Below are 16,026 nucleotides of genomic sequence, written 5' to 3'. Positions count from 1 at the left end.
GTAATTAAAAATGTAGTATAGCCAGTGAGCTATTCAGTAAAATGTACCTGTAGAGCGCCACCTGCTGTTTGTTTTTTCCCTTATTTTTACTCGCACGTGCTCAGTTTAAATTTTAGAACCTGTGACAGTTACAGGGAGAGAGCTGCGGCATAAAGGACACGTCCCCTGAGTTGCCAGGCTGAAGATAATCTGACAGCGCAATTGGAGCAATGCGGAGATCTCTGGATCCACGTGAGGTACGGGGCTGGTTGTAGCTTTGTTAGACCTCTTTCCCACGAGCGTGACGGATTGGCTCCGGATGCGTTCAGTAAAACTCGCACCATTTACAAGCAAGTTCCGTCAGTTTCGTCTGTGATTCAGTTGTTCAGTTTTTTCCTCGCGGGTGCAATGCGTTTTGATCTAACAACATCTTCTAGCAACCATCAGTGAAAAACACACTGCTTCCGGATACAATGCGCTTTTCACTGAAGCCCCATTCACTTCTATGGGGCCAGGGCTGCGTGAAAAACGCAGAATATAGAACATGCTGTGATTTTCACGCAACGCAGAAGTGATGCGTGAAAAAACAACGCTCATGTGCACAGCCCCATTGAAATGAATGGGTCAGGATTCAGTGCGGGGGCTATGCGTTCATGTCGCACATTGCACCCGCGCGGAAAACTTGCTCGTGTGAAAGGGACCTTAGAAAGAGATTGTCATGTCCTATATTATGTCTGATTTTTATTTTTTACGTCAACCATGGGAGAACCCCAGGGCACAGAGCAGTCGGCCCCTCCGTTTTCAGGATCGCTGGGGTTCCCAGAAGTCCGATCACCACGGATCATAAAGCATATCCTACGAATATACAGTTGCAAGAAAAAGTATGTGAACCCTTTGGAATGATATGGATTTTTGCACAAATTGGTCATAAAATGCGATCTGATCTTCATCTAAGTCACAACAATAGACAATCACAGTCTGCTTAAACTAATAACACACAAAGAGTTAAATGTCACCATGTTTTTACTGAACACACCATGTAAACATTCACAGTGCAGGTGGAAAAAGTATGTGAACCCTTGGATTTAATAACTGGTTTAACCTCCTTTGGCAGCAATAACTTCAACCAAACGTTTCCTGTAGTTGCAGATCAGACGTGCACAACGGTCAGGAGTAATTCTGGAACATTCCTCTTTACAGAACTGTTTCAGTTCAGCAATATTCTTGGGATATCTGGTGCGAATCGCTTTCTTGAGGTCATGCCACAGCATCTCAATCGGGTTTAGGTCAGGGCTCTGACTGGGCCACTCCAGAAGGCGTATTCTCTTCTGTTTGAGCCATTCTGTGGTTGATTTACTTCTATGCTTTGGGTCGTTGTCCTGTTGCAAAACCCATCTTCTGTTGAGCTTCAGCTGGTGGACAGATGGCCTTAAGCAGGGGTGTAGCTAAAGGCTCATGGGGCCTGGTGCAAGAGTTCAGCTTGGGCCCACCGTCCCACGGGACAGAGAAGCACATTGCCTTTCTGCTCCCTGAGGCAAAAACTGAAACGACACCCCCCATGCCAAATTCTTGACCTAACCCCTTCCCTCCAGCCAGAGGTGTAACTTGACCAGAATGCACTTTCTATAACAGGGATGTCAAACTCGTGGCCCTCCAGCTGTTGCAAAACTACAACTCCCATCATGCCTGGGCATACTACAGCTATCAGGGAATGATGGGAGTTGTAGTTTTACAACATCTGGAGGGCCATGAGTTTGACATCCATGTTCTATAATACCGGTCTCTTCTTATGTGGCACAAGGATCTTTGGGCCCCCTCCGGCCCCTGGGCCCGGTAGCAACTGCTACCGCTCTGCACCCCCTATAGCTACGCCCCTGGCCTTAAGTTCTCCTGCAAAATGTCTTGATAAACTTGGGAATGCATTTGTCCTTCAATGAAAACAATCCGTCCAGGCCCTGACCCAGCTAAGCAGCCCCAAACCATGATGCCCCCACCACCATACTTCACAGTTGGGATGAGGTTTTGATGTTGGTGTGTTGTGCCTCTTTTTCTTCACACATAATGTTGTGTGTTTCTTCGAAACAACTCAACTTTGGTTTCATCTGTCTACAGAATATTTTGCCAGTACTGCTGTGGAACATCCGGGTGCTCTTGTGCAAACTGTAAACGTGCAGCAATGTTTTTTTTGGACAGCAATGGCTTCCTCTGTGGTATCCTCCCATGAAATCCATTCTTGTTTAGCGTTTTACGTATCGTAGATTCGCTAACAGGGATGTTAGCATATGCCAGAGACTTTTGTAAGTCTTTAGCTGACACTCTAGGATTCTTCTTCACCTCATTGAGCAGTCTGCGCTGTGCTCTTGCAGTCATCTTTACAGGACGGCCACTCCTAGGGAGAGTAGCAGCAGTGCTGAACTTTCTCCATTTATAGACAATTTGTCTTACCGTGGACTGATGAACAGCAAGGCTTTTGGAGATACTTTTATAACCCTTTCCAGCTTTATGCAAGTCAACAATTCTTAATCGTAGGTCTTCTGAGAGCTCTTTTGTGCGAGGCATCATTCACATCAGGCAATGCTTCTTGTGAAAAGCAAACCCAGAACTGGTGTGTGTTTTTTATAGGGCAGGGCAGCTGTAACCAACACCTCCAATCTCATCTCATTGATTGGACTCCAGTTGGCTGACACCTCACTCCAATTAGCTCTTGGAGATGTCATTAGTCTAGGGGTTCACATACTTTTTCCACCTGCACTGTGAATGTTTACATGGTGCGTTCAATAAAAACATGGTAACATTTAACTCTTTGTGTGTTATTAGGTTAAGCAGACTGTGATTGTCTATTGCTGTGACTTAGATCAAGATCAGATCACATTTTATGACCAATTTGTGCAGAAATCCATATCATTCCAAAGGGTTCACATACTTTTTCTTGCAACTGTACCTTCACTTTGTAAGATGGAACTACGAGCAGGACCACGTCAGCCCAGATGTGCAAAAGTGTGGGACATTCCCAACATTTCTGCCATTTCCAGGAGTATAAGTTGCTGAAAAACTATTTCTCTCAGGGAGTCGAGTAGAATTTCACTCCAGGCGCACACTGCCGCGCAGGGCCCATCAAAGACCGACATAAAAAAAACTGTCTTTGATAAATGACCCCCACAGTTTTTTGACACCAATTCCAATGTGAAAACGGAAAAATGCCTGAAATCTGCTTATTGTTTCCCGTGGGAGGCAGAGGCCAGCTTGTTTTGATTCAGAGAGGGTCCTGCGCGATCTTGCCGCAGTTTCTACACCGAGACCGCAGCGGGTGGTCGCACACTGAATGGAGCTAGTCAGCATGCAGACCCGCTGCAGAAACTGGAGGCCCAGCCTGGGCTTCCTGCTGCAGGCTCCACAGGTGAACCCTCGTTTAAAGTGGTTCTCTGCAGCTGCAGATTTACCTCCCAGCGCCTCATTCTTCTTGTCCGTTTCTTGGCTGTGGTTTTTGAGGCATGTTTTTTTTTTTTTACATTTTTACAGAAGGCGTAATAAAAACCACTGCAGAAAGGCAAGCACGTGTTGTCTACGGCCACTGATATTCTCTGGGGCGCACTTACTAATGGACTTGCGACACTTTCAGACGTAAAAAAAAAGTTTCCAGTCCCCTTTTCTGTCCAGCCATGCAACACAATTTGGTGCTCGGCCGGTACTGCACCTTGTACGCCAGTTGGGCGTGGCAGGGGTGGGGCGGGGGCGTGCAGCCCTGGCAAATCTATTTACATTTACGCCTAATGCAAGCTAAAAACTTTTTTTCTCCAGGCGCACAGATGCGCCCAAGTTCTGACGAGGCGCACGTCTAGTCATAAATCAGACGCATCCAGCGGCAGCGCAGAGGGGGGGGGGCACTAAGACCGCCGTAAAAGGCTGGTTTTAGTAAATGTGCCCCACTAAGAAGTCTATGGGGGTCAAGTAGCAACTTCCTCTACACGTGACCCTCTGTTATTGAAGGTCATTCACAAAATTTTTATGCCGTTTTTACGCCCCTTTTTTTTGCAAATTTTAAAACCATATTAAATATTTTGTTGCACTGCTGGTTTAACGCTTTCATCGCCACTTGGGAGCGGTGGGGCCTAGGACGTTTATGCCTGAAAGCAAGCATCAAAGAGTAGTAAGGCTAGGGCTACACGACGACATGTGTCACGCGACAATTTTTATAACGATAATCTACGGTGTTGCACTGCGACATGCTGCGACTGCGACACAACAGTAGCAACAAATCCATCCAAGATGGATTTTTCTGCAACTGTCGCGTCGCGGTGCGACACCATAGACTATGATTATAAAATAGTGGCGCGTCATTGGTGCGACATCAATGTCGCACGACACATGGTGCAGTGTAGTGTAGTTGTGCCCTATGTGTCGCTTTTACTCCAGGCGTACGAACTGCCGGAGGAGCGCCTAATTTATGAAGATATGCGCGCCTCGTCATAAATTAGGCGAATCCTCTGGTAGGGCAGGTGTGGATTTTGCTGTAGATCCACCACATTACAAAGGCTTATATCTGCACTGAGAATCCGTACAAAGAATTGACAGCCAGTGGATTTCGAAATCGGCCCCCCACGGGTCAGTTTCCGTGTAGATGGGATCTACTTAGCTGGTGCTGTATTGTGCGTCATTCCACACGTCAGTGTTTGGTCAGTGATTTCTCCATCAGTGATTGTGAGCCAAAACCCGGAGTGGAGCCCCCACAGACATAAGGTATAAGGGAAAGATCTGCACCTGTTCTGTGTTTAGAGCCGCACCTGGTTTTGGCTCACAATCACTGACCGAACACTGACGTGTGAATGTAGCCTTGCACTGCAGATTCTCTGCACAAAAGTTTGTGCGTAATAACTCTGGGGGAGATTTATCAAAACTACGGTAAAGTACAACTAGCTTAGTTGCCCATAGGAACCAATCAGCTTTCACCTTTCATTTTTCAGAGCTACTTTGGAAGATGAAAGGTGGAATCTGATTGGTTGCTACGGGCGACGAAGACAGTTTTCATAAGCCCATGTGCATGTGCCCTTAGGTCCTCTACGTCTGTAAGAAACTTGTACTAATAAAGGTTACTCTTTCACACGGTCAGTATTTCTGCATCAGTATTTGTGAGCCAAAACCAGAAGTGGGTCCAAAACACAGAAGAGGCGCAAATATTTCTATTCTTTTCTCTGCAGGTTTCACTTCTGTTTTTGGCTTACAAATACTGACAGTGAGAAACAGGCCTTAGGGCTCATTCACACAACCGTAAGGTCATCATGCCAGTGTTGCGGTCTGCAATGCACGGATACCGGCAGTGTGAATCCCAGTCTGCGGACCCATTGACTTGAATGGGTCTGCGATACGCAAAATACGGCAAAAGAGAGGACATATCCTATCTTCTGTGGAGCGGAGGCACGGACCTGTAAGCCCACAAATGCGCTTCGTAGTGTTTCTGTGGGCTTCCGATCCGTGCCTCCGCTCCACAAAAGATAGTACATGTCCTCTCTTTTGCGGATCACGGACCCAATAAAGTCAATGGGTGCCAGTATATTAAGGACCCCCCCCCCGTTTGCAGGTCACAAAACGGACATGGAGCCGTTATGTTCTTCTCAATGAGCCCTTAGGCTAGGTTCGCACGTTGGGTTTTTATCGCGACTTCTGTGCCGAAAATTGCCCTGAAGCCACCTCCCACTGTTTTCACGTAGTTGAGGGTTTTTGCTGCGCTGTTACAATAAGTACAGGTCAATTCTTATCACGGATAACACGCAAAGCTGCAGCGGGAGCCTGCTCACGGTTTACCTCCATTCAATAGGTGCATGGCATCTGAGGTGAATGGTCTCTGAGGCAGGATACGAGGCGGATTTTGGTAGCGTCAAAATCCAGCGTGAACGGGCAGTGCCGTATTTTGCGGTCCGGAAATTGTGGATCCGTAAAACACGGATGCTGCCCGTTTGCTTTCCGCAATTTGCGGAACGGACGGCCCGTTATAGAAATGCTAAGAATAGGACATGACTCATAATTTTTGCAGGGCCACGGAACGTAGCAACGGATACAGTCAGCACACGGAGTTTTGGCTCACAATAAGGGCTCGTTCACACGAACGTGTGATGCCCGTTGCTGTATTGCGGACCGCATGTGCGGATCTGCAATACACGGGCACCGATCCGTGGCCATTCCGCATCACGGATGTGGACCCATTTATTTCAATGGGTCCGCAAATCCGGAGATGCGGAACGGAAGAAGGGAACACTACGGAGTGCTTTCTGGGGGTTCCGTTCCGTGCTTCCGCACCGCAAAAAGTTAGAGCTTGCTCTATCTTTTTGCGGAATGGAAGGATCGCAGACCCATTCAAGTGAATAGGTCTGCGATCCCCACGGAAGGTGCCCGTGCATTGCGGACCGCAATTTGCGGTCCACAGCACGGGCTTCACATGTTTGTGTGAACGAGCCCTAACTGATAGAAATAACTGACAAAATAACTGAAGTGTGAGCTCAGCCTTAGGGCTCATGCACACGACCATGTCCGCAAAACACGGATACACCAAAAAAAACTAAACACGGATGACATCCTTGTGCATTCCGTATTTTGCGGAATGGAGCAGCTGGCCCCTAATAGAATAGTACTCTCCTTCTCCGTAATGTGAACAATAAAAGTACATGTTCTCATTTTTTTTGCGGAACGGACATACGGAAACGGAATGCACACCGAGTAGCGCCCGTTTTTTTTCCCCCCAGACCCATTAAAATGAATGGTTCCGCATACGGTCCGCAAAAAAAAATAAGAACGGACACGGAAAGAAAATACGTTTGTGTGCATGAGCCCTTACTGTGGGGGAGGGGTCCATATCCTGGCTTTTGAGAATCATTTTTAATGCAGTTTTTGTATTCTTGCGGTTTTTATGTATTTAATAAAGTTATTTGCATTTTTCGGTATTTTTAGTTGGCACTGGCATCTTCATATCGTATGAGATATGGGTCTCCGTCAGGTGAATGGGGCCCTACAGATACCGTTCATGTATATATACACCGGGCGCTATTCCTGATGTAGACACCAAGCGCAGGCTGAAAAAAACCCCATATTGGCTCATAATAAAAAATAAAAAAAAACGGAGAAAGCAGAAATAATAAAACCAAAATGATTTTTAATAAAAATTGGAAATTTCTAATAGCTTACAATTATAAATAGCAAGATGAGAATCAGCCGATACTCTGACAGTATTACCCATTAGACGTGTCCACGGAGGAGACCACGGCAGAGAAAACACGATTTTAGGACACATATAAAAAGTAAATGTTACACGTATATACAAGACTAAAACTGTAATCGGCGACAACAGCGAATGCCCGGTCACCCCACTTTTATCTTATTTTCCCCTCCCTTGTTCTCGGGGCTGTGTCCGATATTGCAAGTAAAGCCATATTGACATGTATGGGACTGAGCTGCAATACCAGACAAGGCCATACATAAGAGTGGCGCTGTTTCAGGACAAACAAAGTTCTAATCTCACACAACACTTTAAAAGGGGTTGTCCCATTACAACAACTTATCCCGTCTCCAAAAAGTTAGGAGATAAGGTTCTGAATGGCAGTGGACCGACCGCAGGGCCCCCCCCAACGATCCCTGTTTGAATAAAGCAGTATACACTCATGGAGCATTCAACTCTATGGAAATTCTGGCGATAGCGGAGTACAAGCGCTCACCTATCTCAGGCAGCCCCATAGAGTAGCAGTGTGCATGCTCGTCCACCGCTCCAAACACAGGCCCCTGTTCGGGTGATCGGTGGGGGCCCCCCCCATCGGTCAGACGCTTATCCCCAATCCTGTGGAGGTATAACACTTAGTTTGGCTATACATACATATTAGATAGTGGTTTGCTGAACACTTGTTAGCTTTCCTTACACACTCAGCTCGACCATGCATGTGTTCTAAATAGAGAGGATTAAAGGGGTATTCCGGTTATATTAAGTTATGCCCCATTACATGATGAGAATGGTGGACCCATACACCTTGGAGCGCCCAAAATCAACAGAGCATGTGCGCGGCTGCTGTATTAATTTCTGGAGATAGCCAAGTACAGCGCTCACCTATCTCTGGCACTCCCATAGAAATCAATGGAGCGGCAGAGCACATGCCAGGCCGCCAGCTCCATTCTTTTTGCTTTTTTGAATCCTTCAGGTACGGGGAACCTGGTCTCATGATTGGCAGGTGTCTCAGTGGTAGGACCCCCACCGATAATACTTTACATAACCAGTATACTCCTTTAAGCCACCGGTAGACACCTCTGAGGTCAGCTTACCTGCCAGCAACAAAGTGATCGGACATGTTGTAATCCATCTGCCATCAGAGGAGAGTTGACCGGTCCGGCCATAATCAGTGTTTGGCTGACATACATGTACCGTGTATAGCACATGCGTCACCCCCACTGTGCCATTGGCACCCAAAATGCAGAGGGTCCAGAAGAAGGGGACGCATGGAGTCCAGTGTCTGAGGCATCAGGTTATCCATGCTCAGCGTTAAGATGCCGAGGAGTGCAAGAAGGAAACCCATGATGGTAGTAGGTGCGTGCACATTACTATACTGGAGAGTCTGTACCATGATCTGCTGAGAATGCCGGATGAGAGGAGTTATACCTTCCAATGCATTTACAGCAACAATTATATTATTATAGTTAGAACCCCGCTTATTAAACGTCCTCTATGTGATGGCGTGTACATACAGGCGGAGGTGGGCTGCCGTGGGGATCGGCGTTCAGTGCTCCATGTTCTGTCCCCTCTTCTGACAAGTCCGGTTTAGAAGCTACTTCCATTCCCCATGTAATAACAAGGCTCAAGCCTCTAATCTCATGATGCCATGTTGTGCCATTCCAGCATTATTCCAACTAGAAGTTCTGAATGAATTACTAGCAGTTTGCAATGAAGGTCCATCAGGGTGTTACCAGTCTGACATTATTCAGTGTTTCCATGGTCAGACTGTGCAGGGACACACGCCCTCAACTGGTAACACCCCCGATGGACCTTCATTGCACACTGCTAGCAATTCAACTGTAACTTCTAGCAGGAATCCTAGAGGAGTGACACAAAACAGCGTCATAAGAATCAATGTTATTACATGGGGACGGGTCCTCGTTGAGGTGGCCATGCACATTAGATAGCTGTTGGTCGAACCCTCGTTCAGCTGACGTCTATTCCCCCCGACACCCATGCTCGGATCAGCCAAGTGTGCACATGTTCTAACTGGGGAGGGAAGAGCGAGCTGCTGACTCTTCTGGCGGTGGCTTATTGCCCTTGAAAACAAAGGTGCAGGCCTGTTCAAATGGAACATGCCCAATCCCTTCCAAACTATTCCCAAAAACACAGATACCTTCTTAGTGGGTAATGCTGGGAGATATAGGTTAGAACGGGTGTAACATTAAAGGGGCTGTCTGTCCTTGTAGTTGACCCCAATGGATGGAACCTGCAGACAAAAAAAAATTAAAAATGACCTTTCCGCAGTTCCATGCTGCTGCCTGCTTCTGTACCCCTAGTGCAGGGGTCAGCAACCTCTGGCACTCCAGCTGTGGTGACACTACAACTCCCAGCATGCTCCATTCACTTCTATGGGAGTTCCGAGAAGAGCCAAGCAAGTGTGCATGCTGGGAGTCGTAGTTTCACCACAGCTGGAGCGCTGGAGGTTGTTGATCCCTGCACTAGTGGCTTGGTCCGTGCCCGCTGAGACCAATTACTGACCTCAGTGGTCACTAGAATGCTGCAACACTAATTAGTCATAGCACTATGCCACTTCTGGTTGGGGGAAGGCCAGAGCAGCAGCGCATGAGCAGCAGGATTGTGGACAGGTGTGTGTTTTTTGTTTTGTTTTTTTAAATTGGCCGTAGGATCCACCCATTGAAGTTGCCGGCTCCTAGGCCGAACAACCCCTTTAAAGTTAGTAAAATGTCCTTGATTAACACAGGTGTGCACGCCGGCAGGGACTACACCGCCGCTCTTTCGGCCTCCGGCAGCCTATGGAGATTTCCCTGCACATATGGCCAACAGAAACCGTAAGCTGCAATGTGAACGGAGTCGTACTGGCACTGCTGTAATATAAATAAATGCTAAACAGGTCACATAAAGATCCACACTACAGTCTGCGGCTTTCCAGCTGTCACACTGCCAGGATGGCCTGACCACTTCCACCGGACATACGCAATGTAGAGAAGGCTACAGCATCCAAACGGGTGGGAAACCGATTCAAAGACTATTATTCCAGCATAAAACAACGTTTTGATGCAAATACGGATCCCGATGAAGGCCCACACCTGGGGTGAAACACTGCTGTTTTTTGTTTTTTATTGCATTGGGGTTGAGGGGTAAGGACTTTTAGAGTGCGCTGTGGACTTTCTTTGTGCAGCTTCTGCTGGGAGTTGTAGTTGCAAACAATATATTTTAGAAAATAGCAAAATGAGCAATACTTGAACTCGACCTCTTCACATCATAATAAAAAAAAAAAAAACAGGAAAAGGCAAAACAGTCTCCAAACATTATACAGAACTGGTATGGACCTTTCCCTAAAAATCGGAGCATCCGCGGCTGCTTCGTTCGGCGTTTCATGTATTAAAAATACAGCAGGTCATTATAGATTTAGTAAAATTTGTATAAAAAAAACTGAGGTATCCGCCTTGTGCATAATAATTCTTCCCTTGCAAATAAAATCGACCAGACAGATTATTATTAATGGTGGTGTCCGTCGTCCGCTGCAATAGTCCAGGGACACCGAGATCCCGCTTCTTGGCAGCAGCCAGGCGCCATTGTTCCATCGTAAGACTTAAATAAAAGTTTTGTTGGCACAGTTTAGAAAAAAAACATTATCCGACATCCCCCAAGGCGCGTTTTAGTTATTCGTGGCCATTGGCTTGTTTCTCGGCCTGCTCAAGCACTTGGACTAGAATCTCATCAATTACGTCCACGTCGTAGTCCACCTGCTCCAAGTCCAGCTCTGGCATCAAGGTGGTGAGCAACTGGGCGACATGAATCCTCAGTGTTCGTAACTTAGACCTGTGAGGGGAGACGTGTGAAAGCATGTAAGGATTTTATGCAAGGAAAAAATAAAAACAAAAAGGTTCCTGTTCAAAAACTATCACTCCCATGCCTCATGTCCCTAGAATGGCTGCCGGTTATACTACCTACAAGTCCCCTGTTGTGCCCACAAACAAGGAAATAGCAAATGTCAAATTCCACCACTCGCCAGGGGCCCGACTCGTAATGGCTTTCATGTAGTGTTGAGCGAACTTGTGTTTTAAGTTCGGCGTCCAAAGTTTGGGTCGTCGAAGAATCCCGTTATGGATTCCGCTACCACGGACCATAACGGAATTCTATGACGGCATGCACCACGGAAGCCTATAAGAGGCATTCCGTCATAGTAGAAGTGTATGCTGGCCAAAGTGCATGCCGTCATAGAATTCAGTTATGGTCCGTGGTAGCGGAATCCATAACGGGATTCTTCGACGACCCAAACGGAATTCTATGACGGCATGCACCACGGAAGCCTATAAGAGGCATTCCGTCATAGTAGAAGTGTATGCTGGCCAAAGTGCATGCAGTCATAGAATTCAGTTATGGTCCGTGGTAGCGGAATCCATAACGGGATTCTTCGACAACCTGAACTTTGAATGCCGAACTTAAAAATACAAGTTCGCACAACACTACTTACATAATAAAGCGGGTAGTCCGAGGAGGCATACCCTTTAAATGTAGCCTTATATTAACTGCACTCTCACTTGATCCCCTTCCCGCAAAATGGCATATCCGTGCGTCAAGTTTTTAAATGGCATTCCACCAGAGGGAGGACGCTCCTTCTATTTCCCCATTGACAACCCGCTGCAACGCAATTCGTTTTGGAGGCTGGAAACCTAACAAAAGGCCCCATTGTCTATGTCAGGGATGGCCAACTTGAGGCTCTCCAGCTGTTTCAAAACTACAACTCCCAGCATGCCTACAGCAGGGCATGGTGGGAGTTGTAGTTCTACAGCAGCTGGAGAGCCGCAGGTTGGCCATCCCTGGTCTGTGTGTATTTGCGAGGACGCCTGTCAGTTTTTGACAAGTACACTGCAATACAGTATTATTATATAGTATTATATAAAATCACATTCATAATCCCATGTATAACAGAGTCAACAGCAGCCACAGTTGCAGGAAGTAAACAGTGTGCTGAGCAGGAACATCACAGCGCCGGGCACTGAACTGGAACATCGGCTGCAGTACCTGAGAATGGCCACTACACGGCTTACTTCCTTGCTGCAGATAACTGCTGATCGTGGGGGTGCCAGGGTGGGACCTATACTACGGATATTGAGGATTGAAAACCTCTTTAAGGGTAACTTCACAGGCGGCAGAAAATTCAGCAACTAAAAATCATTTCCATTCACCGTATTAATGGGGCTCGCAGAAAACCATGTGCTTGCTGCCCCATTTAAATGAATGGAACAGATTTTCTGCCACAAAATCTGCCGCGTGTGAAGGCATCTGAAATACCACACACAACCTCAAGGGGCACCATTTATGAATCAACAGTCAGGTTTTCCAATCTCATACAACCCCTTTAAGCCGTAGGAATGGAGGCAAGCGGTGTGACAGCCCCCATACTGGTACCTTTCATGCCCGTGCACACTGGTGGAGGCTTTGGTCTCAGTCGCTTCCTTTAATTTCTGTAGCCCAGTCGTCAGTTTGCTTTTCTCGGCCTCCAGCTTTCTCTTCTCCAGCTTTAACTGCTCGATCTGGAAGATCCATGTAATGAAGAAGGCTTACGTTATGTACCACTAGAAACCAGCAGGATCTGTAAGTGATTTGGAACGTTCTTCTAATACACCAGATAAGGCTGAGCGCCTCTGTTGGTTTAGTGTGGACCGCTAGAGAGCTATGGCGCCTATTCAGATCCATATACAGGTGGCACCAGAGTTAGCGTTCCTACAGCAGATGGGACTCGAGATGGAACGGCCACCAACTTCATGTACTGAAGCAAACATTTAGGGGCTCTTTCATCATACTCCTTGCGTCGGCGTGATCCTCCATTCTGGTCTTGCAGGAGCGCACTGGCATTATACCGATTTACAACGCTGTGTGCCTCTGCATGACCTTCCTTCTACAGGATCATAGTGACATAAAGCGGTCACTATGATTCTCTAGCAATAAGGTCATGCAGAGGCACACAGAGTTATAAAATCGGTACAATGCCAGTGCGCTCCTGAAAGACCAGAACGGAGGATCACGCCGATGCAAGGAGTATGATTTCCGGACTGTGCGCGCTCATATGAAAGAGCCCTTACACATACTATACAACAGACTGCCTCTCCATGCCACAGTCTTGTTTTAGGTTCCTCACACAGGAAAGCAGGAGAAAATTACCTACACTAGATGCGGACGTTAACTCTTTCACTGCCTTAGACCACTGGGGAATGCTGGCATTAAAGGGATTTGTTTGAGATTGTGATATTGATGATCTATCCTCAGGATAGGTCACCCACATCAGATCAGCAGTGGGTCCGGCACCCAGAACCCCCCACAGATCAGCTGTTTCAGGAGGCCAGTAAGCGCCAGTCACTTCACAGCTTACCAAGCACAGCACAATCCCTTGAACGGGAATGAGCTGCGTCTAGGCCTCGTGACCTATAAACAGGTCACTGGCCTAGGAAGTGGCTGTGGTGCTCACCAAACAGCTGATTGGCGGGGGTGCCTGGAGTCAGACCCCCCCACCGACCAGATACTGATGACCATTCCTGAGGAGAGGCCATCAATATCGAAATCTCAGAAAACCTCTAACACCTTCACTGCCTTAGACCACCAGGAATCTTGGCATTAACATTTCATAGCCCTAAGTTAACAAGGATGTTGGTATTAAAGAAGTCGTATGACCGCCAACATTTAAAAAAAATGTCCAGACGATTCCAATGTCACCTGCCAGTCACTACTTCTTATAGGACAATCCTTACTGGTTTTTCCCCCATCACAAACATTTATGGCATACCCAAAGGAATATTCCATATAAGTCCGATGGATGTGGGTCCCACCCCCATCTCTAGGATGAGCCTCCCAACCCCAGGCCAGCCTGGATGTACCAGCCTTAGGTGGTCAGATCCATGGCTGAGCAGGCTATGCTACGCTGTTTCCATAGCTCTCATACAAGCGAATGGGAATCGTTAGACAACAGAATAGCTCTATGTTTCAATAATTCTCTTTCACATGTATGGGAGCTATGGAAAAAGTGTAGCAACCACCTCTAGTCGTCGCATCCAGGCTGGGGAGGTCAATGAAGAGCCCATTTCAGCCGCTTCACTACCTCACTAGAGTTGTTACACCGACAGAACACTAGGCAAAGAAGATTTTGTAGTCAAGGGGCCTAGAAATTCTGCCGGCTGTCCTCTTACTGTGACCGTCTAGTGTACAGCTACTAGTGGAGGTTTCAGATGGCCGAGCATGGAGGGGGGGTATAGTGCCTAGGTGTAAAACTGCCCATACACCTTCATAAACTGTCCGCTTGTATGGGATGACTGCTACCTCTTCTGCCTCCCCCATACACTGTCGGTTTGACAGAGTATGTAAGTTGTCCAGTTCCAGGAGGAAACCAGAGAACCCTCAGAATCCGTCGGCAATAAAGAACTAGTAAGTACTTGCCCCACAGTTCTCCCAGCTGGTCCCCATTTTTCCGGCTGTTGTGGTGATCACTGCAGCCAATCATTTTGCCTCAACGGGTGGACCATGGAAACAAACGATTGCTTGCAGCGGTCTTATGTCACCGCAGCAGCCGGAGAAACAGAGCAGTGGCGTAGGGTCTGGTAGATAAGTACTAGCCAGTACTTCATTGCAGATGGGTCCCAATGCTGTCCAGTTTCAGGAGGAACCCCTTTAATGGGAGAGAGGAGGAAGCAGCTGCCAGACACCTCCAGTAGCGAGCTATATTCTGGGAAAACATAAGGATCATGCGCTGAAATTCAACATGCCTGATCCTTCTCTCTCCCATGACGCCACCTGTTGGGGTAGAGTCGGGAGCTCCTCATTCACATTACACATCCAGTCCTGACAACAATGATGTGGCGCCTGACAACAGGAAACTATATAATAACTATAATTCATTGAAAAATGCTGAACATTTTATACCTCCGATTTGTATTGATCTCTTTCTGCAGAACAGGAATCTAACTTCCGGAAAACGTCATCTAGTTGTATCGCCATATCGTCTATCTCACTTGTGCTGTCAACTTCAGAGCCGGACTGAGACTTCAGCTCCTGCAGTTTTTTACACATTAGCTTCAGCCTGCAGACCTCCTTCAAGGCCTCATCGTACTTTAAGTCCTCACGACTTGGATTGGTCTGTACTTGCTGGTGAGACGTCTCCGTTTTCACTTGCTGACTGCTGGTTTCCTCCAGACGTCTCAGTTTAGTGCTCAGTTCTTCGCAACGCTTTTTGTAATATTCTTTTTCGTTCTCAGAGCTGAGATTCGGGTGGGTACTTGACACTGTGCCATTGCAGTTTATGAACAGATTCTCACTTGGCTTCTCCGTGTGCCCTTGGAAGTCGCTGTAAGAATCATCTTCTTCCTTTTTAACAACTATTCCCCGCATTTCAGTCTGTGTGCCGACTGCAGCTATCCCTCCCGTATCAGGCATCCCCGAAGTCTCACCGTCTAAACTTTCCATGGGGACGGAACTAATAGCAGAACCGTTTACGGGTTTTGCTTTTTCACTCTTGGGTTTGGGTGTGCTGACATCCTCTATGATAATCACATCTCCATCATCGGCTTCTTCATCGTCCTCATCTGGGAGCTCTATGGTCTCGGTTACAGTAACCGGTGGCTTTTTTGCAGGCACTGGAGAAGGGTCGAGTGATAGCAGACGTTTTCTACTAATAAAATTAACACAAGTATTCAGGTTTAGAGGCAAAGATGTGAAAACTAAAAAAAAGTGTTAAAATTTTTTTTTATTTATTTTTTACTCCCGGGGCACACCTGTAGGGGTTTATATGCACCTGAAATGTTGGACTGTTCCTCCCATATTATTACATGATAAAATTCTTCTAGCCA

At 47.0% G+C, this 16,026-nt stretch overlaps 1 protein-coding gene across 2 annotated transcripts in view; it reads right to left on the bottom strand.

Moving 5' to 3' along the window:
- Positions 1-7,100: 7,100 nt before the first annotated feature.
- The window catches only part of MORC3 (MORC family CW-type zinc finger 3), a 53,300-nt gene continuing 44,374 nt past the window's right edge, over positions 7,101-16,026 (bottom strand). Inside the window, exons 15-17 of one of the 2 annotated variants that reach the window (XM_044284469.1) lie at positions 15,104-15,848; positions 12,602-12,726; positions 7,101-11,008 (exon numbers count right to left, since the gene is read on the bottom strand). In XM_044284469.1, coding sequence (XP_044140404.1) covers positions 10,849-11,008; positions 12,602-12,726; positions 15,104-15,848 — 1,030 coding nt within the window. In that variant the 3' untranslated portion in view covers positions 7,101-10,848. The remainder of the gene's footprint in view (positions 11,009-12,601; positions 12,727-15,103; positions 15,849-16,026) is intronic. The other variant, XM_044284470.1, reaches the window with a different exon arrangement.

The sequence above is a fragment of the Bufo gargarizans genome, chromosome 3 (genome assembly GCF_014858855.1).
Source record: "Bufo gargarizans isolate SCDJY-AF-19 chromosome 3, ASM1485885v1, whole genome shotgun sequence".
NCBI classification, from domain to species: Eukaryota; Metazoa; Chordata; class Amphibia; order Anura; family Bufonidae; genus Bufo; species Bufo gargarizans.
The sequence above is the reverse complement of the archived record's forward strand: the minus strand, read 5'-3'. Positions and strand labels throughout refer to the sequence as shown.